General features: G+C 37.3%; 1 protein-coding gene across 4 annotated transcripts; it reads left to right on the top strand.

Moving 5' to 3' along the window:
- The first annotated feature begins 274 nt into the window (after window positions 1-274).
- LOC112562070 (unconventional myosin-XIX-like) lies at window positions 275-23,154 on the top strand. 4 transcript variants are annotated; one of them, XM_025235063.1, is made up of 25 exons: window positions 275-426; window positions 1,237-1,375; window positions 1,679-1,789; window positions 2,353-2,452; window positions 2,896-3,038; window positions 4,462-4,575; window positions 4,946-5,013; window positions 6,043-6,107; window positions 6,292-6,361; window positions 6,530-6,632; window positions 7,465-7,567; window positions 8,178-8,266; window positions 8,759-8,840; window positions 9,354-9,540; window positions 9,914-9,981; window positions 10,397-10,518; window positions 10,752-10,862; window positions 11,352-11,537; window positions 12,120-12,251; window positions 14,871-15,049; window positions 16,904-17,097; window positions 18,119-18,246; window positions 18,741-19,215; window positions 19,418-19,824; window positions 21,391-23,154. In XM_025235063.1, exons 2-25 carry the CDS (start codon window positions 1,253-1,255, stop codon window positions 21,517-21,519), a joined length of 3,489 nt encoding a protein of 1,162 aa, XP_025090848.1. In that variant the 5' UTR covers window positions 275-426; window positions 1,237-1,252; the 3' UTR covers window positions 21,520-23,154. The 4 variants fall into 4 exon arrangements, with proteins under 4 accessions (XP_025090848.1, XP_025090851.1, XP_025090847.1 ...); XM_025235066.1 differs by lacking the exon at window positions 275-426 and adding an exon at window positions 506-663 and having other exon boundaries at window positions 6,052-6,107; XM_025235062.1 differs by lacking the exon at window positions 275-426 and adding an exon at window positions 506-663.
- Window positions 23,155-23,183: the final 29 nt, after the last annotated feature.

The following is a 23,183-nucleotide window of genomic DNA, read 5'->3' as shown; positions in this document are numbered from 1 at the left end:
TAAATTGTTGTATGCACGCACACATGATTCTACACCAGTGCATGCACACTCCCACGTACACACAAACACACACACCGACTCGTCACACGTACCCAAGTTCAACGTTCACGCGCTCTTGTATTCCTCTTGTCCACCTGCTGCTGAGTACAAACAGTATTTTTCAGGAAGCCTGATGCGCTCAAAACCTTGTCACTCGTCGCTCCCTGATCCCCATAACCACAGTGTACACAACATTCGCACGCACATGCTCGCCAGCACGTTCACGCCACATGAACTTCAATAAGGACAGCGACAAGGACCACCCGATGTCACACTGCCCTAGTTACTTGTCGCATAGCATGCAGGGCACACACGCCCGAACAGTCGTCTTCAACTTCAAGTAAACATGGGTGCTTGAAGAAATAAACACAAGTTACAGCGACAGAGGTAAACAACTTTTATTTACAAACAGATTCTCACTTTCAAATGGTCGCATTCTTGAAAAGGAAGACTTTGTGACGGCGACAGCGATTGGCTAGTTCAAGTTAGCAGCCAATATGGCGGGGTACTCGAATATCAACAATCTAGCAGTTGACCTTGAAACGTGAAAGATATTACTTAGCTAATATGTGTGGAAACAAGAGCCCATGTTCGCTTTAATACGGTTTTTGTAGCTCGTGCAAGGTAAGAGACAAGTCATAAATCGTTCCTTAACATACATTTTACGGTCACTAAAGTGTAAAGAGAATTAACCAGTTTTTTTCCCTTTTTTTTTTTAATGCATGAGTGATAATAATTGTAGCTTGATAGTGCAGTATCCCAAGATTTATTGCTGTTGCCTTTTTTTTAATGAATAAATTTGTGCAGTGATCAGAAGATGTGCATCAGAATTTAGCAATGCCAATGTACATAGAATATGTGCAGCAGTCCGAATCCAGTGCAGTGTTTCGGGTACTGGCCTAGTGACTGGGTAGTAATGTATAGATATCGTATTACTGTCACAAGTCATGCCAAGTACCAGGCTTTTGTGTGAGCAAGGGGAGGTATTAATTACTCTTTCCTGTATCTGACATGTAGTGTGTAAACCCAATTACAGCCGTGTGCTAATCTTCTAAACATAGAGCTGACAGAGAGGTTTGGAGCACAGTTTGTATATCTAGTTTGCACAAATGTGCAGCATAGACAATGCCTTATAAAGACATATATTTGTCAGATACCTTTGTAGAAATAAATCAACCATTACTGTCATTGTTACAGCTTATTTATTAAAGGCATGAATTCAGAGGTGACTGCTCGCGGTACAAGAAGAAAGTTATTGGAACCATCACCATCAATATCACAGTCCACAGGGTCTTCAGCAACTCCAAGTCTTGATGGACGCATGACTGTCTGCAAGGTATTTGACTGTTTTGGGGTTTATCTTTCTGCATTTTAATTTTTGTTAAATATTGACATTCTGTAGATGTTATGTTACTGGTTTTTGCCACAGTTAGAGACTTTTCACTTTTTCTCCAATTTATTAAAAAAATCAGGAATCATCAACTGAGCAATATATTTAATGTCCTTCTTGGGTTTCCTTTGTTAATTAAAACAAAATAATTTTGACAGTTTTTAAAAAATATCTATGTCATTTCTTAACACCACTGAATCTTGTTATTGTTAATACCATTGTAAGACAAACTCTTTGCTAACATTTCAGGGCCAGACAGTGTATGTGTACACTTCAGACAATGCCTGGGAAGAAGCTATTATTACTGGAGTTGACCACAGCAAAAAAACGGTGTTAGCTCGCTTAGAAACATCATATAAGGTGTGTTTATTTAAGAATTAGACAAAGACTGCTGTCACTGTTTAGAAAATACACAATTTTATATTTTGTGACTGTCACCATGATGTTTCAGAGATTTTTATATCATTGAAAGAAATAAATAAAATTTGAAACACAATTATCTCCTGGTTCTAAATTATTTATTACAACTTGCATATATGGCTATTATGCAAATTATAAGTACCTACCTGCATTCCATTTGTTAATCTGTGCAAGATTATTATTGTTAGGCACATATGTTGCTGGCTGAAGAGATGTGTCTACTCAAGTAGCTTTCGTGACTCCTGAAGCTAGGCTGAAGTAGACCTCTAATCATATAAAAAAGTTTCTTGTTTTGTTTGCTTTTGACCAATAATTATTAGTCTGGCTATCCAATCATCTTATTTGATGCAGTAGTATTTTTACTGATTTAGGTAGTGAATGTATTTTGATCTTTCATCAAGCCATTGTTAATCTGAAAGGGTATCTCTACTGTGGAAGCCTCTATTATGTGACATCCAACATTTACCTTAAACAGGCTTTTTTAAAATTTATTTTTTGTGCAGGTGGTTCAGTGCAGCCAGAATGATATTCTACTGCGTTCAGAGCAGAGTCTGTATGACTGCACTAATCTTACACATGTTACACCTGTTCATGAAGCTTCAGGTAACAACCTCATCTATCAAATTTGTAGATTTGGTGTATACACAGATTTATATTTAGCTCAGTTAAAAACAAAGGAACTGTTGAACTTTTATGTTCCTTCCCGACTACTTGTTTTTATACCATACATTCTCAAGGTAATGCTGCAGGATTGATTTTGGGTCCACCTCATTAGACTTTCAGTGACATATTGCAAAGCATGACCACTTGTGTACATTGTACTCTTTTTTTCCTGATCAGGAATATTTGGCTTCTAGTGTTGTTTCATCTTTAAATTTGAAGTGTTATTTTATATACAGAGAACTTCTAGAGAAATTGATATGTAGACTAGGTTATCAAAGAGATAAAGTACATAATAAATATGGCCATTTTCAAGCTTGGACTAAAGAGATAATTTCATAGTGATACAAAATTCCTGAAGGTTGTGTGTGTGTGTTTGTGTGTAGTACTTGCCTGTCTTTATGAACGGTTCACCACCTGTAAATACTACACCAATGCTGGAACCACTGTGATTGCCGTTAACCCATTCTGTGATGTCAGTTATCTCTACACCCCTGAACAGATCAAAGCCTACCATGATAAAAATAAAGTAAGTCATAATTTTGCTTGCCACACATGTGTGCATATGTGTGTTTCTATGTGTGTTCATGAGATACATTTGATGCCTACCCTAAAAAGGTGTGTTTACACACTGCGTATGTAAAGTTCTTTGTGTTCAGCTGATGCTGGGAGAAAGTGCCATATAAATGTTCTTATTGAATGAAGTACAGATAGTAAAAATGATAAAGGAGGAATTCAGATTTATTTTGACAAATGATCCTTTTATGAATAAACTTCATGCTTAATTCTAATCTTTATTCCTAAGGTGCAACAAAAATAATTCATTCAAGGAGAAATGCTTATGCTTAAGAAGCATATAATGATGATAAGTAGATTTGTGTAGTGCATTACCCCTCTTTCAATTAGGATCAATGCCATGAAATAAAAGTAGTGTAGAGAAGTAGATTGATGATAAACTTATGAAGTGTATTTTTATTTCCATAACTAGATCAAAGGTGACCAAGGAATAGAATGTGTTTTAACAGTCATTAGTCTAAGCATGATTGCTTTATTGTCTGGTATGTACGGAGAGAATGGGGCTTGTGTGCAGTACATCTTTTAGTGTAAGCCATATGGCAGTTAACAGATCCATGGCTCCACCTTATTTTAAAGGAGGTCACAAACCTAGGGACTGTTGTTTTGGAAAGATCAGTGAAGTGAACTCTGGTGTGCAAGGCTGGGCATGCTCTAGCTACCATAATGCATAGTTGGCAGTCACTAGATTACGAAGGTAGTTGCACATGGATGTTATGTATAAATGACCAATCAGATGCAGTGAATATGTTGAAACTGCCAACTTTGTGTTGTTCTGGACCCTGGATCACCACTTCACCACAGAGCTCTTGGTGGGAACAGGTCATAAAGGAAGGCTTTGACAAAGTTGGCTGAAATTCTCTGCTGCAAGTGTGGAGTTCCTACCACCAGACAAGGGTCTTGATACAGTGATGCAGTGACTTCTCCAGCATTGATGCCATGGGGGAGAAGTTGCTATGGTCTCAACAGTAGAGGTTGTTCTGCTCTGAACAGGGAGCTTAGGCATAGTGGTGGCATGTTGGCACCAGGGACTTTCTACCTAGACAGTTGTCTCAGTCCTGACAGCACAGGTCTCAAATATATGGCACAAAACACATTTCATTGTCCTAGTCAACATTATTAGTATCGACAGGTAAAACAAAATCTAAGCACTGCAAAATGTAGTGAGGCTTGTAGATTTAAAAAAATTTAAGATTTCATGGTCAGTAGATTAGATAAATTAGCAGTGAAACAGAGACAGGTATTCCTGTAAAGTAAAAAACTTGACAAAAATGTGGATACATTCACTAACGCTTATACCTACTAAATGTAAATTTCTGCATATAATATTAACAAATCTGATCTAAACATTTATTTGATGGTTTTTATATGTTATTCAGGATCTTCCACCACACATATATCCAATAGCAGAATTAGCCTACACTAATCTGATGCGAGAAATGGGTTGTCACAGGCAATCCATTGTCATCAATGGTGAAAGTGGTGCAGGCAAGGTGAGTCCACTGTTAAATTCCCTCCCACACTACCCAGACTGAAAATAAGGTCCATTCAGTGGTTTTCTTACTCTGTCAATGATAACTACCCAGAAAGGGGCTTCAGAAATCCATCTGCAATTTATTCTTAGTTTCGTGATATTTAAAAAAGGAATATCTGATTGTTATTGTGGAAGTAGTTTAGCTTAGTTTATTACTTGCTACTCATCAAGGAACATAAAGCTGCAACAATGGAAGTAGTTAACATCTTCCAAACTTGTTTAACTTTTTTTTTCCAGTAGTGTAGGTATTGTGTATATTCTGTTGTTAATTCTTAGACATTAAGCAAATATGGATGTTGAAACCAATTTTTTTTTTTTTTAACTTGCAGACTGAGACAGCCAAACATCTCTTGAAATACTTGACTACAGTTTCAAGTGTACCAGCAAAAGAATCTAGGTAAGTGGTTGCCTTCAGAATGCCAAAACAGTTACAGCGCTTTTGTTGACTCTTTTTAAGATTATGAAGCCCAAAATAGTGTTAAAACAAACGAAATGATGTGAACATATCAAAGGGTAGTGGTTGCACAAAGTACAGTGTGTTTGAAAATTTATATCTGTTAACCTGTGTTAACGTCAACCACCTTGTTTAATTTTTTTAAAAACATCTAAGGTTGTGATTTTTTTTAAGAAATGGTTTTTGTTTTCTTGTGCTAAATTCAAATTAAAGATGGTAAATGCATCAAATGATGTTCTCTTGTAATGAAAGTAGGTCATGAGACAGACGATGAAATATTACAATATTCATGTAGCTTGAAATATTAATTAGTATTATCATAATTCAAATATTAGAGTACAAATCCATGTCAAATTCAGAAACTGGTAGCCATCTCAAAAAATGGCTTTTGATCGCCGGATTCATTGCCTACTTTCCAATATAACAAAATTCCTGATTAGTTGACTATTTTACCAGAGGGCAGCTGGCTGGTTGGGTGGGAAGGCTCTTGAATGATTTTACAAATCTTCTGTTTAACGCTTTCTGAGAACATGGATAATAGACTTGAAATCACAGCCTGAAATCCTGGAAGCTGACCTTATTTGTACTATCATATCAGACAATAACCAAATCAGAAACAAAACCAAATTAGATCATGAAGGAAATGCCTTTGAAAGGAAGGTTTAGAGATTTCCCATCTAACCCTCCTTTTTATAAAATGGTTAATCTAGGGAATTGGTTGCTTTTGAAATTTTGTGTAAAACCTCTAACCTAAGAAGTGTTGAAGTTTAGCCATGTTTACATATTATTCTAAACCCTAGTAATGCCTAGTAGGTTGACAGCTTATTGCCAAGGTTTCTGTGTAAAGTGTAACAATATGATTGTATAGGATACTACTCTTTAATTCTGTACTCATAGTAAAATGTGTTTTCCTGTCATGTCCACACCCTTACAAGAAATCTGTTATTTTTCTTTATGTTGTTTCAAATCAAGTGCCTACAGAGGACGGAAAATAGAGCAGCGCATTCTAGATTCAAATCCAATTCTGGAAGCCTTTGGTGAGTAGAAGACACTACATTTTAGGAGCACAAGATAGTATTTAACTATCTTCTTTCGATATTTCCCTTTATCTATGGGATAAATATGGTGTAAATGCCAGCATACATAAGGTTCAGAGCAGCAACATATATATTATAACACACCATATAATATTCACATTTTGGATATGCTGTAACTATGCAGGTAATGCAGCCACACCACGAAACAACAACAGCTCCAGATTTGGAAAATTTATCGAATTACAGTTCACGCGGTATGTACCAGAAGGATTTCTTTCATTCTTATTCCTCTTTCCCACATGATTCAATTCAATATGATCTTACCTTCAAGCAGAAATTTTTATAAAAAAGAGTTTCAGTACAAATTTTGTCTACTTTCATGGCTGATTATTACTAAATGGCATTGTCTTGTATCTTAAAAGAACAGGGCATATGAAGGGAGGCACAATTCAGACATACTTGCTTGAGAAAACCCGTCTTGTGCACCAAGGCTCAGGAGAAAACAACTTTCATGTCTTTTACCAGGTAGTTGTTAGTGCTTGTCTTATTAAAAACAGTTTTATGGTGTAAATATTTATAATATTTGTCTGTTAATGCTTATAATTCATTAGAATTAAGCCTTATGTTAAAGGCAGTTTCAGACTTGAAATTTTAGTCCTTGAGAAATAATGCAAAAAAGAAAACAGAAAGAAGTAGCTGTTTTAAGTCAACCTGGCCATTAAAAAATTATGATAGAAGTATGATTTATTATTTCTTGTTTTATAAAATATATATATAGAGAGAGAATTTAAAAAAACACTTCATGGTGAAATTTACAGGCTGTAGGACCAAGATTCATTTATGCATTAAAATATTTATTGTTCAACAGCTTTACAGATATTATGTATATCTTGCAGCAATGCTAAATAATTTTCCCACTTATAATTCTCTTTCTGCCAACTGTTATTTTGGAATCAATGTCTGATGTTGCAATGCACAACTTTCCTGTTACTTTTCTCCAGTGGTGGAAAAGATCACCTCTTTCTATGGTGATATTTGTAGGAATATATCTTGAGAAAGGAAAAGGGTATTCAACCAAATTTAGGTAAATAGTATCTTGTGCTAAGCATTACCCACTTCTTGGGGAAAAACTGCATCCCAATAGTCCTTAAAGTTAGGCTCAGAATATTGATGACAAGTCAGCTGAAGTTAAGCCCCATATTTCTACATATTACGAGCATGTCCTACCATTAAACCCTAATGTGTAGTTTAAAATCTGTTAGCATTTCACCCCCACTAAATGCTGATGTATATTTCTAATGAGATTAGCATATCTGAGGACAACATATCACCCTTCTAATGCACTTAACTGCTCTAGATCACCAGCATGTCACCTGAAGATCATCGCCATCCAAACTGGCTGCTAAATATCAAGAAGGAGATTGCTGGGACCTCATTCTCTGGTGTGCCATGTAATCAGGGTTAGTGCCTGTCCTATTGCTGCCTTATGATAATATTTGCATTTTTTTAACGTAGGCTCTCATATTGTAGATGATTTAAACTTGCTTCAGCCCCTTATGGGCTAGTGATTCTCCTTAAAATCTTTGTTTTGTTTATAAATAAGAAAATGTCAGTCTATATTTGTCTAAGATGTAGAATCAGTTTAAACAATTTGAAAAAAAAAAAATACCAGTACACATGAATGAAAATATGTGTCATATGCACAATAATGGTTAAGATTATAATTTCATAGCCAGTCTGTTCGCACACACACAAAACTATTTTATGTGTCCCACCACAGAAACTTTTCTTTAAGTTAACATTTTGTCCAGTCCTTTCAAGATAATGTGACACAGTATTTAAATATCCTAACAAGCACAAAATCAAGGACCTTTGAGTTTAACAAAGTCTTACCTCAAAAAAGGTACCTTTTGTTTTTGATAATTCTTGAAACTTCTTGCTAAGAATAAAATTGCAGAACTTTGACACCCTAGTTATCTTACACATTCCGAAAAATCTCACTTTGATGAGTTGATTTTTAGAAATTGCAGGTTGCTATTGTGCACATAGTATTTTTCTTTGCTATTGCAGATTACACTGAAAATTCTGATATTATGGAGACACTTGATGCTATGACAGACATTGGTGTGTCACAAAATCATCAGAATGCCATTGTAGAGGTACAACATCCAAAATTTTTTTTCTTTTCCTTGTAGAATCGGGCCATTTTATCAGAACCATTTAACTTTAGTGAATGCTTAATCTTCTTTCTCTTATTTCAATGGAAAATACTCCTTTTCAAATCCTCAATGTAAGGTGCAAAAATGTATCATCTTTCTGCCTGCAGTATCAATTTAGCTTCAGAGAGAATTGTGATTGAACACTATATTCATGGGTGAAAGTTAGGTCTTAAATGGTGATTTAAGGTGTTTGGATTTGTCAAAAGTGAAAATTTTCAAAGTATTGTGAAGTCCTATAAGGTTTCCTTTTGATATTTAGTTAAGCAGCGGCAGACCTTTTATTTAATACCAGCATGTGCTCTACATGTCTTGATTTGTTTACCAGTTATTTAGAATTAGTTATGGCTGCATCCTGTGTTTTATAATTGTAACTGAACAGCCAATTATTATTATTTTTTTTTTTTTAAATTTTTTTTTTTTTTGCCATTGTAGGTTCTTCTGGCAATTCTTTACCTGGTCAACCTTCAATTTATACCTTTATCAGATGACAGCAGTGGTTTAGATCGCAAGCTAGGTCAGTTGTATTTTTTTTTTTTTTTTTTTTTAAGTTTTCTGGAAAATTTCCAAATTAATCTTTTCTTTTTCTGTCTTATTTGTTTTGGTTTTTGGTTTTTTTAATATTTTCTGATTGGTTTTATGTCAGCACACAAGATTTTGGGGAGTTGTCCTTTGCTTCTCATTAATCCAAAATTTGTTATTACCTGTCATGACAGCATAATCTTGCATCTAGACTCCTCAGACAAGAGTGAAAGTTTTGGTGAGTCTTGTACTGAAGTGTCAGGCAGTGTACAGGTTGTTATTGCCTTTCTGTTCACTTTCCGTTTGACAGTATTGTTATAGCTGATAGTTAATACATGTACAGTTGATTAGTCAGGGCTCCGGTTTTGTTGTGTGTGAGAGAGAGAGAATAGGGGTGAAGGGTTGTATCTTCTCACTTTTGCTGCCACATAGTTTTTAAAATTATTTGCATGCGGCATAAAAAAAAAAAAATCGAAGCCTAACACTACTTTTCAACATTTGGAAACAGAAACAGAGAAAGCACTAGAGAGGAGCTCTCAGCTACTAGGTTTGAGTCCCACCTCCCTGAAAGAGGCACTTTTACACCGCAGCATCACCGCAGGTGGGAGAACACGGGATAATGTGTTTCTCAAGCCGGTTAATGTTGGTGAAGCCCGCAGTCGACGAGACTGCATCACCATGCTACTGTACTCCAAGTGAGCTGCTGCTTCTGTACTTTCATGGTCTTAACTCTTTTTTTTTTTTTCTTCTTCTTCTTCTTCTAAATTGTGTTCTCTGTGCTTGATACTAGACACATCAACAAGTCTTACAATGAAATAAGGGAAGAGAGGGAGGAAGAGACTGAGCAAAAGTTTTTTCACTTCTTCCAGCTCTTCACCACGTCCTTTTGAAATGTATCGTGTTTACTGATTATACATGAATTCAAACAAAGTGCTCACAAAAGAAGGGGGTAAGGTCACTGTGAGCTGCATCAAAACTTTTGCTTCACTGTCTGTTTTAGGCCACATTTATAACTAAATTCAAAAGCCAACAGATCTCATTCAGACTTTTTTTTTATTTTTATTTTAGACTTTTTGAGTGGCTAGTGAGATTCATCAACCACCGGATACAGTCCGAGGCATACAATATGACCATCGGTGAGTGTATTGTATGACACTCTTGACTCAAAGTGCAAAGAATAATGCAGATCCATTGAGGCACATAGAATGATGCCATAGTTCACTCACAACAAACATGATTATTCGTTTTTTTAAAAAGTAAAGCAAATGTCCTTGCTATAAATGTTTTAAAACACAGGATACCCTGCTTAAGAACAGGATATACAAATTTTGTGGTTTGCATTTCTTGTATTTTCCTTGATTTATCATTGCTGTCATCATTGAGGTACACCTCACGAGTGAGTTTTACATTATTAGCACATTGTATGGCATTACCTGAAAACTTGTAAGCCTGAAACTCTATGACCATTCAGACACAGAATGTGTAACACAAGTCTGGATCAGTTCTAGAATTTTCTCTCATTTGCCTTCTAATTGGAACTTGCTGTAACAGGACTGCTAGACATCTACGGATTTGAGGCCTTTGCATCCAACAGTCTGGAACAATTGTGTATCAACTATGCTAATGAGCGTCTTCAGCAACACTATGTCTCAAACTTTCTTCAGCATCTTCAGGTAAATGTGGTTTTTATCTGTTTTAGAGATAATTGCTATTTTGTCCTATCCTAACATTTGGCTGGAGCCTAACATTGAGATGGTCCTAAGATACATTTTGCCCCATAGTACTTTGTTCTCTGGTTCTTTATTTCAAGGGTGTAGATTTGTGATTATTGTCTTAATCTGAAAAACTGACTTTTAGAAGTTTTTTTGTTATTAATTTCATTGGATGTTTCCGTTTTTCTATGCAGACAGAGTATGAAGATGAGTGTATTACCTGGATACCAATTAGTGTAAATGACAATCAGTCATGTGTGGATCTTCTGGATGGAAGATTGAGCATTTTCAGCATTCTGAATGAGGTGAGAAGAAACACGTCAACCCATACATTCAGCAGGATCCACACACATGCATTCACACAGACACATGCACTTGCGGACAGCTACACAGTACACAGTTACATATCAGTGTACTCACATGCAGGCTGTTTTATTTTGTTCATGATAGGCATATATAAACGTAAAACAAATAGCAGAAAAAAACTTGTTCAGATTCTCAAGGATCTTAGAACAACACCAACATAAAAGCACATTTTCAGTCAAAATTTCTATGCAGTCATTTTGACTTGTAATTACAGCATACATTCCATTTGTGTTTTAAAGCTTGTGTTAATCAACTTAAAAATTCTCTGAACAAAGTCTCTATGGTTTAAAAAAAAGCAACAGGGAGGTGAAGGGATTTTTTTTTATTATTTATTTTCAGTCTTGTTTGGAATGACTGTCAGATATATTTAGTTTAGTTTTTCTGCTTCACAGCGAGTTTAAATAATAAAATGTTGTATCTCTTTCCAGGAAGTATACATGAATAGAAAAATTAATGATGCAACATTGAACGACAGAATTCTGAAGCTGTGCATGCCATTCACATTTCATCTGCGACCAGCCAGGCTGCCAGCTTCAGGTGTTTCTTGCTTTGTGGTCCAGCACTATGCTGGTGAAGTCGTCTACTCTGCCCATAACCTTATCACAAAAAATAAGGTAGCACAAAAACTGTCTTATCTGATTTCTCAGTGCAGAGCTGTTTGCTCATAGAATTTTGTTTTTACATATTTTCTTCTGAAAATGATGCAAAATAGATGAAAATAAGTTTAAAACATGTTAACTTTAACTTGGCGTTCTCAGTAGTCAACACATTAAGCTAAAGCAGAGACGCAAATGTTCCTAGATTTCTGGATTTTCCAGATTCTCCACTTTTCAATAGATATATCTTTGGAAACAGGAAAGAAAAATCATGGCTATGTGTGAGACAGTCGTTATGTCTCTTAGAGAAGCAGATCATACAACTCAAACACATTCAGAAAATGAACTAAAATAGTAATAATGAAGGCACAGTGGAGAATGTGCTCAAAGTTATATAATTAAAAGTTTAATAATGTGAAGGTGGGAGTAATTATTTTTATATTTAAAAGAACAACAGTCTCTACAATCCTGCAACATATTAAAATGTCATAAATACAATAAAGTCTTATAAATTAATCAAATAATAAATCAAAGTTAATTTTGTTTTAATTAGTTGAGAGTCATTTATCCGAAATGATTTGAGTTATTTTTTTTCCGTAGGATGATATTCCAGAAGATTTGGTTCGTCTCCTGTCTGTAAGTGAAAATCCCTTTGTTCAAGAGTTGTTTGCAAACCTTGTCAACACTGATTCACCTGGCAAGAAAAAAAAGACAGTACTCATCAAGTTTAAGGTAAACAAAAAAAAGTATGTCTTTATTTTAAAGAGCATTTTACTGATAGGGACAATATAATGTTAACAGATTTGAAGTTTCTAGTTCGTATGCCCTCATTTATATAACCTTTTTTAAAATTCTTTTTCTTTCCTGTTTTTTTAGAAATGTTACATAATATGTAATACAGACCTCCTTTTTAATATGAATCTCAACTGTTCTTGCATGGAACATGCCTTCCATTGGGGAAGTGGACAACAACAGAGTAGGTAGAGCAATGGCATCCATACACAAAGGCACACACATCAGCAGGTTCAATATGAGCATATTGCAGCATACCTTTCCCAGTTGACCCAAATGTGGAATGAATACCTGATTCGTTAGAGGGTTGAGAAAGGTAAAGTTGCTAAACACCACCCTTCCTTCAGAAAAGTTGACCCAGAGGTCATGAGATTTTTTACCTTGTACCTGTTGTATCAAAATATGAAGAATGGTGGTGGTTAGAAACAAAACTGTTTCGCAGAACTACATAAGCGTTGAATGAAATAAAAGCTTGCCTACTTAATATGTAAAGGATATTTATAAGCTTATTTGTGCAGTTTATTGCAAACTTTCAGGTGTAAGAGGAAGGTAACTTCTGCTACCCATGTCAACATAAACTTGCAGGGGACCCATACGTACGATAATCACACATTGATCACGCAGTTTACTAAGTGACTCACAAGCCCTTAAACCTGCTGTTCCCTGAACACAAGATAGCGGTCCGGTGGTGCAACGGTTAGCGCCTGTCACCAATACAGTGAAGTTTGGCTGCCCAGAGTTCATTTCTCGTCTCGGGCACGCTGTTCTTTCTCTGCACGTGGCATCTGTTTACAGGGCTGGCTGCCTTGCGGTAATATAGCCTCAGTTGCTGGCACGGCGTAAAACACCAATTCCCGCCCCCCCTCCCCCTCCCTGAACACAAGACTCAACAACTTGTGATTTAACATATAATAATAAAAGCTTTAACATGAAAAAACATGCATCCAATCAAAAGACTCGTCTAGAGGGTAGCCCAGTGCTATCTGTGCTAAATGTACTCTTACTATAACAGTGCTGTTACCACTTGTTATTACTACCATTCACTCTCACATGCATATGCGCATCAACTTAGCTCTCAGATGTTACAGCTGTTCTTGTACTGTCTCTCTTGTGGGTCCACAATAGTGGTTAGGTAGAGACCAGTACACCAGCTGACAGTCATGGCACTCCGATGACTTTCCCTCAGAAGTGTTGCTCTGACTGTCTGTCCTTCCCAGTCAATCTGCCAACCACATCAGAGAGCGACGACTGCTCTCCCGCCAACACAGATTCAAGCCTGTTCTGGTCCAGGGACACATGTTATCTTTGACGACTTCAATGCCACACACAACTGTTGAATAAACTCCACCTTGACGCGAAGTTCTCCAGTCCTTTGAAGTGTGGGCGAACCCATTAGACGTTCTCCTTTGACGAGAATGACGACTTCTGACGGCCTGGGTGTCTACCTCTCAAAGGTAGTGCAAATCCTGGTGACACAGCCATTTGATTTCCATGGTGACAGCAGGCATCCCTGACAGTTCTTCGTCACTGATTTGCCCCCTAGCTCATAATTACTCCCACCTTCACATTATTAAACTTTTAATTATATAACTTTGAGCATCCCAAGCATCCTTCCTCCCAAGTCTTCCCTCTTGGCTTCACACTCAAGATAAAAGTGAAATTAGTATTAGAATATCATTTTGCCTGTTGACCAGTTGCTCTGTTCACACTGACCTCGTGCCGAGAAGTATCTTGCAAGGTTCTCTGTTCCCTGTTTTACTCCGTACATTCACACACGAGGCATGCCATTGGTCACTAACTCACCATCCAATCATCAAGTATCCAACACTGACGAGAAAGGCTACTCTACCCCACCTACAAATGGCTTGGTGGACAGGTGACTAAACCCCCTCCTCGTCAACCTGGCAGACAGGTGTAGGACCCTGAGGAGTCTCTCCCTCTCATCGATACCTCTACCAGCTGGTTACACCTGGCAGGCTGAAACCACTTAAGGCTGTCTACACCATACAACACCTCTACATTTCTACCCCACACAACACCTTCACGCTGGAACATACACCCTCCCTTTCTTCCCTCAGGCTTGTCAATCCACCCTAGACCCTTGTTACTTGATTGTTACTTCCCCATTAAAGTTACCATAAGACAGTAAAGCATGTGAGTGTTGCCAAAATGATCCCTGGATAGTCCCCCTAATGAAGTGATTTTAGATAACATTTAATTGTACACTAACTGTTTAATTGTATTCCAACTCTTGATCAGCACAAACTTCATTATCTTCCAAATCAAGCACTTTCAGAAGCTGCATTCTCAATTAACCTTATCATTTTGTCTTTAAAAAAACAACATAAAGCTAAATCTCTTTGCTAAAAAGCAAAATAGATTTTGATCTTTGACCCCCATCTCTAATCAATGTGGTTTCTAGCACCTTTGCTTGAGCGAAAGATGTGTTGATATTCCCAGTTGCTGTTAGGGTAAACACAAAAATCCTTTCGTGTTACCTAATTCACAGATGGCAAAGCTTGACAAGGTATTTTATTTTCTATAGACTTCTGTTCACAGAGCTCCCTGGATACTCTTATGAGGTCTTTGGAAGAGTCGGATATCCACTACATTCGCTGTGTCAAACCCAATGAGAGCAACTCAGCCAGCAAGTTTGAGCCACCTTTTGTCCTCGGTCAACTACGTGCTTGTGGAACGGTGGAAACTATTAATATATGTCGGCATGGCTTCACAGCGAGGTGAAGATTTTTTGGTGTGCTAGTACCAATGCAAAAATCTGCTCTGATATTCTATGTTAGCTTGAAAGAATGTCCTTGAGTGCAAAGGAAATTTCATAACGTCTGCATGATTTTTAAAAAATTTTTAATGAAAGAAAATGTCTTTCGTTGGATAAGTTCTGTTGTTTTCTCTCTTACAATAAGCATTCATTTTAAAGAGGAGCTCTGTGTCAGTCCATGTCTCCACCATGCCTTTTGATTATTTCACTCATTCCAAACAGATGAAATGCAAAGTAATTAGTCTCTTAGAACCAGATTTGTGGCACAAAGTACAGTGTGTTCCAATGCATCTATTAACTTACAACCAGGACAACTATTATTGACACTGTCTTAAAGAACAGTTTTTAAACATTTAAGTGATGTGATTAGCAAGAAATATAGTTTTTGTTTACCTATACAGTGGAACCTCAGTTAGCGAACGCCTCGGATAGCGAACAAAATTTCGGATAACGAACAGCTACGTGAACCACATGTGACCGACCAGCATGTCCTCATTCGCGCTCGAGACACAGTTACAATCAGTCGTTCCTTTTCTATGCGCATCCTTCTTATTTAGTGATTTTTGTGCTTTATTTTAATAAGATAATCCCCAATAATGGCTCCAAAGAAGATTAAGAGCAATAGTAGTGAGGTAATGACAAGGAAGCGGCCAACAAATGAATTGAAAAAGGAAATGATTTCAAAGTATGAAGGTGGCATGCGTCTGTCGGATGTGTGATGTCGTATTACCGAAGAGTTTTACAAAAAATGCAGAAGGAACAGACACTGGACAAGTTTTTTCCTTTAACCTCAAAGCTACAGAAAAGGGAAGTCTCCCCCGATTTTATAATGTCACGTGTGCTCATGGAGGGGGAATCAAAGCAGTAATTCCACCCCTTCCTCCCCACACCTCCATCCACACATCCGTCAAAACGGCAAGTTTTCTGATGTTTAAATGCTTTCGTTAATGTTTTTATGTTTATATAACTCCATTTATATTGCATTATAACTGTTCTCATTAAAACAAATACCTGTATAGCCTGTAACTTTCAAACATTAGCGAGTCAACAGGGGCTGAGAACCAATTAAATCTATTTCCTTGATTTCTTATGGAAAAAATTGTTTCGGATAACGAACATTTCGGATAACGAACAGCTTTCCAGAATGGATTAAGTTCGTTAACCGAGGTTCCACTGTACTAAATTCAAATGCAAGATGAATTAGTAATAGTAATGAAGCAGAGAGCTCTTGTCATGAAAGTAGGTTATAATATTTTAAAATAAATTATTTAAACATATACAAACAAAGAGTGCCAAATAATATATATGAGACTTCAAGTATTACTATTTTCTTGTCATTTTTGGCTTTTGGGGTACAAATCCATGACAAATTGAGTTATCGACAACCATCTTGACTGATTGCCTACTTTTAGATATAATCAAATACCCGATTGGTTGACTTTTTAGCTAAGGGAAGTACTTCATAGTAAAACAATTCCTAAAGGTATCAACAGCTTCTTCCCTTATTTGTTCATTTACACAAGGTACAATGTGTTTTGTGACACTAGCCTCATTACATTGTGCGAAACATGTTCTGGTTGCGAAGAAGTTTGCATGTGCAAATTTAAAATGCTAGGAAAGGATTAATGAGTGCCTTACCCTTTATTCAGTGCACAAGAACTTGCCTGTTCTTTGTCCCTTTTTCACACCCAGTATGTCTCTTCTTATTTTGTTGTTGTGAGATTTGGATGTGGGGGGGGTTGTTGATGGGTTTGTTTGGGGTTTTTTTTATGTTATTGAGAACTGATCAAAGATGATTCATTTTCCAACTGCCCAGGATGCCATACCCAGAGTTTATTCAACGCTATAGCATCATCCTACGAAAAATGCCCACGCACACAGCAAATAGTTCTCAGGGTGAAGCAAGCCACTTGAGTGTTTGGGTGTCATTGGATGCTTTACTTATGCAGCAGATAAATCTTGCAAAATCACCTAACCCTACACCAACAAAAAGACATCGTCGCCGATCAGGTAATAAAAAGTTCTTAGTCTTTTGACTTTATTAAGAAGCGTCAATATTTCTTCTTTGTGCTTTTTTCAAGCTTAAAAAAAAAACAAAAAAAAACAAAAAACAAAGAACCATAGAAGGTAGCATATGGTGCAATATACAGAGCAGTTTGACTGGACATGGTATGGGAAATTCTCAGAATTATGGGAATCTTTTTCTCAGTCTCTCTTGGCGTTTGCAGATTCTAATATCCTAAAAGTGAATAATTGAATGGGAATACATTGTGAATGATACTTCATTATCAAAAGCAGTTTACTTCCTTTACTGTATCCTTTCTCTTAACATTCTCTCTCTCCCTAGAAAATCAAAAATTTTGAAGTTATCTTTGATTCCCCATAATCTCTTGATTCTCACACCAGTGCAGTGTGTAAATTCATCCTCCTCGAGTTTTGCAGGATCAATCACATCTGACCTTTCCTGTCGGTTTTTACCTCCAAAAAAACTCATGTCTGCTTTTGTATTGTCCCTGCTGGATTACTGCAACTATTTGCTGATCTCCATAACTGCCCACTTGACATTCAAAGGACTCAGAATAGTGCCAGATCCTACCATTTTGGCATTCTCTTCCCCTTTGAACTGTCTTCATTTGAAGCCTTCAAATTAGGCCTTAAAACCCACTTCTTTAAGAAATATCTTGCATAATCAAGAGTACTGTTACACCCACTCTTTACTTTTTCATCCATGCACTACATGTTTGTTTTATTTGTTTATTTTTTGGGGGGAGGGGGGCATTATCTGTTTGCTGACACTTCTGTTTCTCTTGCATAGTTGACTGCTGGTTCATTTAGTGTGCAGAACGTTAAGCTCACATCCACATGGGAAAAGATGCTTTACAAATTCAATTATTATTGTTGTTTGTCTGTAGCCCTAACATCATGATTGTCCCTGTTTGTATGGTGTAATACTTTCAAATTTTTCTCATGAAAGATGTCTTTTCACACTGTCTTGTAATTAAAGTGTTTGCATTGTCATGTTTACATTCAGGTCTGACACAGCATGACCATGCCCGCAAGGTGTGTGGCGCTGTGCTGCAGGCCGTTCTAGGTGACCAAAACAAGGAAAGCCTCACCACTCAGTTCGGTCGCACAAAAATCTTTCTCTTGGAAAATCAGGTTTGGAAAAGTTTGGTGTTAATCAGATGTGGGAAAGAGATAATGTCAGGTGCACATTAAGGGTTTTGAATCACAGATTATCAATAAAAAATACTATTTTCAATAATAATTTTCAATTATTTGCCTAAACCACAGTCATCTTCCTAGAGATGTAAATAGTTGATAAAACCAAGATGTCAAAATCTGTATTTTCTTTCCAGTAGCATTTGATAATATCTATAAAGAAAAAAGATGTCGCTTATGATAGATCTTCAATTTGGCAGTAATGCTGGGAACTTGCTAACCAGGTGATATGCAATAAAGTTAATGCTTGACATGGAAAATATGTGGGGATATGGGAAGTTGCTATATTATGATGGTTGTGCTACCTTGCCCATCATACCACTTTCATCTGCTTGATATACAGAATACTTTTACATGTAACGCTTTAGAAAATGGTGGACACAATACTGTTCTCACTTGTTGAGGTAGTTGGTGTGTATTTTCATTCACAGCTGGAGTTGTTGGAGCATGCACGCATGGAGGTGATCAACGACTACGCTTCTGTGCTGCAATCAGCTTGGAAGTGTTTCTGCTGTCGCCGCAGATTTAGACAACACATGGCAGCTTTCAGGATCCAACGAGCGTGGGCTGCACACCTGACAAGGTTGCAGTTTCTTCAATACAAGAAAGCGGCACTCACGATCCAGAGAGCATGGGCTACATGTATGGCCAGGAGGCATTTTCTAAACCTCAAGGAAGCAGCACTTGTGATCCAGAAAACATGGGCTACATGCAAGGTGAGGAGGCCGTTTCTCAAGCTCAAGGAAGCAGCATGCAAGATCGAGAATGCCTGGATCACACACTTAGCAAGAAAAAGGTTTCTTCTCCTCAAGGAAGCTGCAAATAAGATCCAGCAAGCATGGAGTGCACACTTGGCAAGGAGGAGGTTTCTTCAGGCGAAGCGAGCAGCTCTTGTCCAACAACAGTGTAAGTTTGGGGGGAAGTGGGGGTATTATTTGCTAGGCAACATTGTTATGCTATAATCAGCACCCCACCCCCTTAATCTTGATAGCACATATTCATGAACATGCTAAATCTTTAATCTCTTTCTCTTTTTAACAGTCTGCATGTTAAAGATGTCTAATAAATCTTAGCTTGTTTTATTTATTTGTTTTGTTTGATTTTCAAGATACAAGACAAAAGTTGCGAAAACAACAGCAGCAGCAAGACTACATCAAGGTTGTGAAGGGCAAACTCCAGTCTCCCCTTTTCACACCGCATGACTCCGTGTTGGTACCAGCAGCTTCTAAGCTCTGCTCTTTGTCAGTGGAGTGTGATGCCCCTCCTTTGTCCACAGACACTGTGGACTTTCCTCAAGATCTTGACCTCAGTGGAAATTTGTCGGACGACTCTGGGGTCATGCTGCAGGATCCCAGACACCAGGAGAGTCCTGCTCGAAGTGAGGCTGATTCTCAGGTAGACGAGCTGGAACCCCCACAGAAGAAAAAACACCTTGCCAAGACACCAATCAAGTTTGCAGAACTTCATGGCTTTCATTTGGGAGATGGCATAATCAGCAGATATGGTATTCCTACAGTGAGTAGAAATCAATGGGTGTGACAATGAAGAATGTGTGTTAGTGTTGTAAAGCTGTAGTGCAAACAGATTGCATTAAGTGAATTCATTCATGCAGCTCCATGATTCCAATCAGCCTTAAAGTAAAAGGCAAATTATATTAAATAGAATCAAACAATAGTTACGGAAGTTATTGTTTCCCCTCAAAATTTTGGATTGCAAAACAATTATTTACTTACATTTGCATGTAAAACAGCTCTCAGATTATACAACCCTACAATGTTTCCAGTAACCTTATCAGTGCCATCAAGCACAAGAGTTAAAGGGATTGTAAAGGCAAAAGAAAACTGCTTAGAATCTCGTAAAAAGTAGGATCCACTTGAATCTCATCTATTTTCGTGTGTGTTCATATGGACAAAGTTGAAGGTTTTGTAGCATGTTGTGTTTAATAAGAGAAATTAAATAGGATTCTTTCGTTTACTTAGACGAAGTCTCGTTCTCCATCACGTGACCTTATGACATATGACCAAGACTGCTTACCAAGGGAGACAGACTTTTTCTATAATTTTTAAAACTGTGCTTTGAAAAGTTCGCTTTAAAACCTAAATTAGCTCACGAGACACAACCGATCACGAGTTCAAATGCTAGCAATGATCACCGACAGTGGCTGTCCATCTCTGACTGACGTCACACACAGGTTTGTCTGCTTGACCATCTCGGGAAGCTATCGCGGTTACTCAGCGGAAGGACACAGGGGTCGATTTCACTGGATTTTTTCAATTTTTATAAACATCAGCAACCGAAATAGTGCTAATAAGTGGTAATTAAGTGAGAAACGAATTATTTATTTTTCCTGTATTGCTTTCATGCTCTTTAATTGTAACTAAATATATTTCGAAATGTTTGACCGTCGCCACAGCCTTATCACAAGCCTTGAGTATCCCTTTAACATTCAGTCTCTAATCAGGGTCATCCAAGCACAAGCATCACAGATTGGGGGCTCACACTGCACAAAGAGAAGACTTGTATGACATAATGTTCATGCTGTACAATTTTTAACCCAAGTACAGCAGGGAAGAGCTGAACGAAGTAGAGAAGACTTGTATGACAGATGATTCATTTCTTGTCAATCATTACCTCCTGCATTACAAATCAGGATGAGTTTGTATTATTTTGCAAAAGAGCATGGAACATGGCTGCCTCCAAGAACTGGCAGACTGTGTTTGAGATGCAATTGTAAGCACAGTTTGCATGAAACCCAACATTTTAAGTGGAAACAATTCAAAACATGTCTCCATCATTTAAGACTAACACCATTTTACTGGCCTTATTCTTGTTTTTGTCTTGCACAGAGCACAAATTTCACTTTTGATCCTTTCACAAGTGCTAACTGCATAAGAACACATAATATATTGGGTTTATAAACTTACGATGCATGTAAGTTATGATGAATGCAAATTTAAGAAGAAAAAAATAGTGAAATGTGTGAATTATTCAAGAAGCTGATACTTGTGTGCATCAATTTTGAAGAGCGAATTATTTTATATGCATGTGAGTTTCAAAGAAATTTTTTTTCTCATTCCACAGCATGGAGTTCGCTTCCACACCAGAGCAAGTGTACTGAAGTATGGACACATAATGAATCGAAGAGACTTGCCTAAGGGGTTATCTGATGTTCTCCCACAGGGAGCATCAGATTCTCCAACTCGTATGTGATTTGCTCCAGATTTTACACAATCAAGGCCACAGTTGGCAATAATCTATTAAGAAAGACTTTACAAAACCAAAATCTTATACTTGCTTACCAACATTTGTTTTCTGTTTGACTTCAGATTGTAAATATGTGTGGCCTCAGAGTAATGGCAGTTTGGGAATTGAAACAGATTTGCCGAGGTTTTTCTATCCAGGGACCATAAACTGAACCTGAGTGTGTATAAACATGTTAAACTATTTTTTACAATAAACTCCTGATTTTTAGTTGTAAACAAAAACCACAGCTGTTGTTCCCAGGGGCAAGTCTTTCTTGCACAGAAAGGATCTCCACAATACAAGTCTTTACAGACAATATTATTATTTTTCTGTTTATAATGGCCTGCCTTTTATAATTCCTTGTTGCTAAAGAGGGAAGGTAAATCTCCAGGCTACTTCCATATACCACAGTGGGTCAGATGATAAGGAATGCTGTGCAGTGTACCCTCTGTTTATCAGCTGCCTGTGGCATTGATGATTGTTAAGTGATCATTTTTTATCCAGTAGAATGTTCATGTGATGACATTGGTACTTCTTCAGGAGCACCAAAAACAAGCCATAGCCCTAGTTCTGTGCAAGCATTGAACTTTTTTTCCCCCCTCATTGCATTTAAACATCATTTCTGGCTCGAGATGTCTAAGTTGTAGGTTCATATCTGAAGCATTATAGTCAGGAAATTTATGAAATTACAACTTTATAGTGTAACTGTTACTCTGTGTTCTAGGGATGGTTGTGGACAGGTGATAAATATAAATGGATCTGTATAACAGCACTGTTCAGCACAATGAGCTGATCATAAATGGCAAGATGAAGTGAATCTTATATCCACACTATCAGTAGTTTCTGCAGTGATAACATGCCAGAAGAGTTGGGGGGGGGATGCCTTTCTGTTTTCCACCACTGTATGGTTGTGCCTGAGAATTGTACATATGTATGGTCATATCAGCCAACAAATGTTGGCACAATGGTGAGAATGGCAAGTAGTGTTTATACATGTGATGAGAGAGTTGCAAAATGATTGAAAGGTGGATGGGGTGTGGTGCAATCAGTCTGTGGTACCATAGTAGTAAATGGGGATGAAACCTCTTTTGAAAAGAACATACCATAAAGAAGTGTGCTGTAACTGGAGAAAGACTGTGGTTATGCACTGTTTATCAAATGTGTGACACTTGAACATTCCCTGGAACTGGTTCTTCAGGAAATAATGCAGTGTGAAGACAGACGACTGGAAAGGCACCTGTACTTGCTTGATAACATCTCTAATTCTTGTGACAGATGATTCTCCATTGACAATTACAGCTCGTCATATTTTTATGCTATTCATCACCGGGGAAAAGAATCCATAAGTAAGCAGTATGCGCTAGTATACAATCCTGTTTTTATGTACCAATTATGACTATACTAATCATTGAGTGCTGGAAGTGTTTTTCAACTATAGGTTTGTTTTTTTGTTTTTAAACCCACCATGATATTCTTAAGCAAAGTGCCTCAACTTGTCACCTATAAATGAGATGGAAAAAAAAAATCTGATGAGTTTATCAACGTGTGTCAGTAAAACTATATACAGAATGCTGAATTAAACATAACTCCTCTCGCTGTCAACATTTAGTTGTGGTGTACAGTGAAGTCTG

This window comes from Pomacea canaliculata, linkage group LG4 (genome assembly GCF_003073045.1).
Source record: "Pomacea canaliculata isolate SZHN2017 linkage group LG4, ASM307304v1, whole genome shotgun sequence".
NCBI lineage: Eukaryota > Metazoa > Mollusca > Gastropoda > Architaenioglossa > Ampullariidae > Pomacea > Pomacea canaliculata.
Note: the sequence above shows the minus strand (reverse complement) of the source record. Positions and strands in the feature narration are given on the sequence as shown.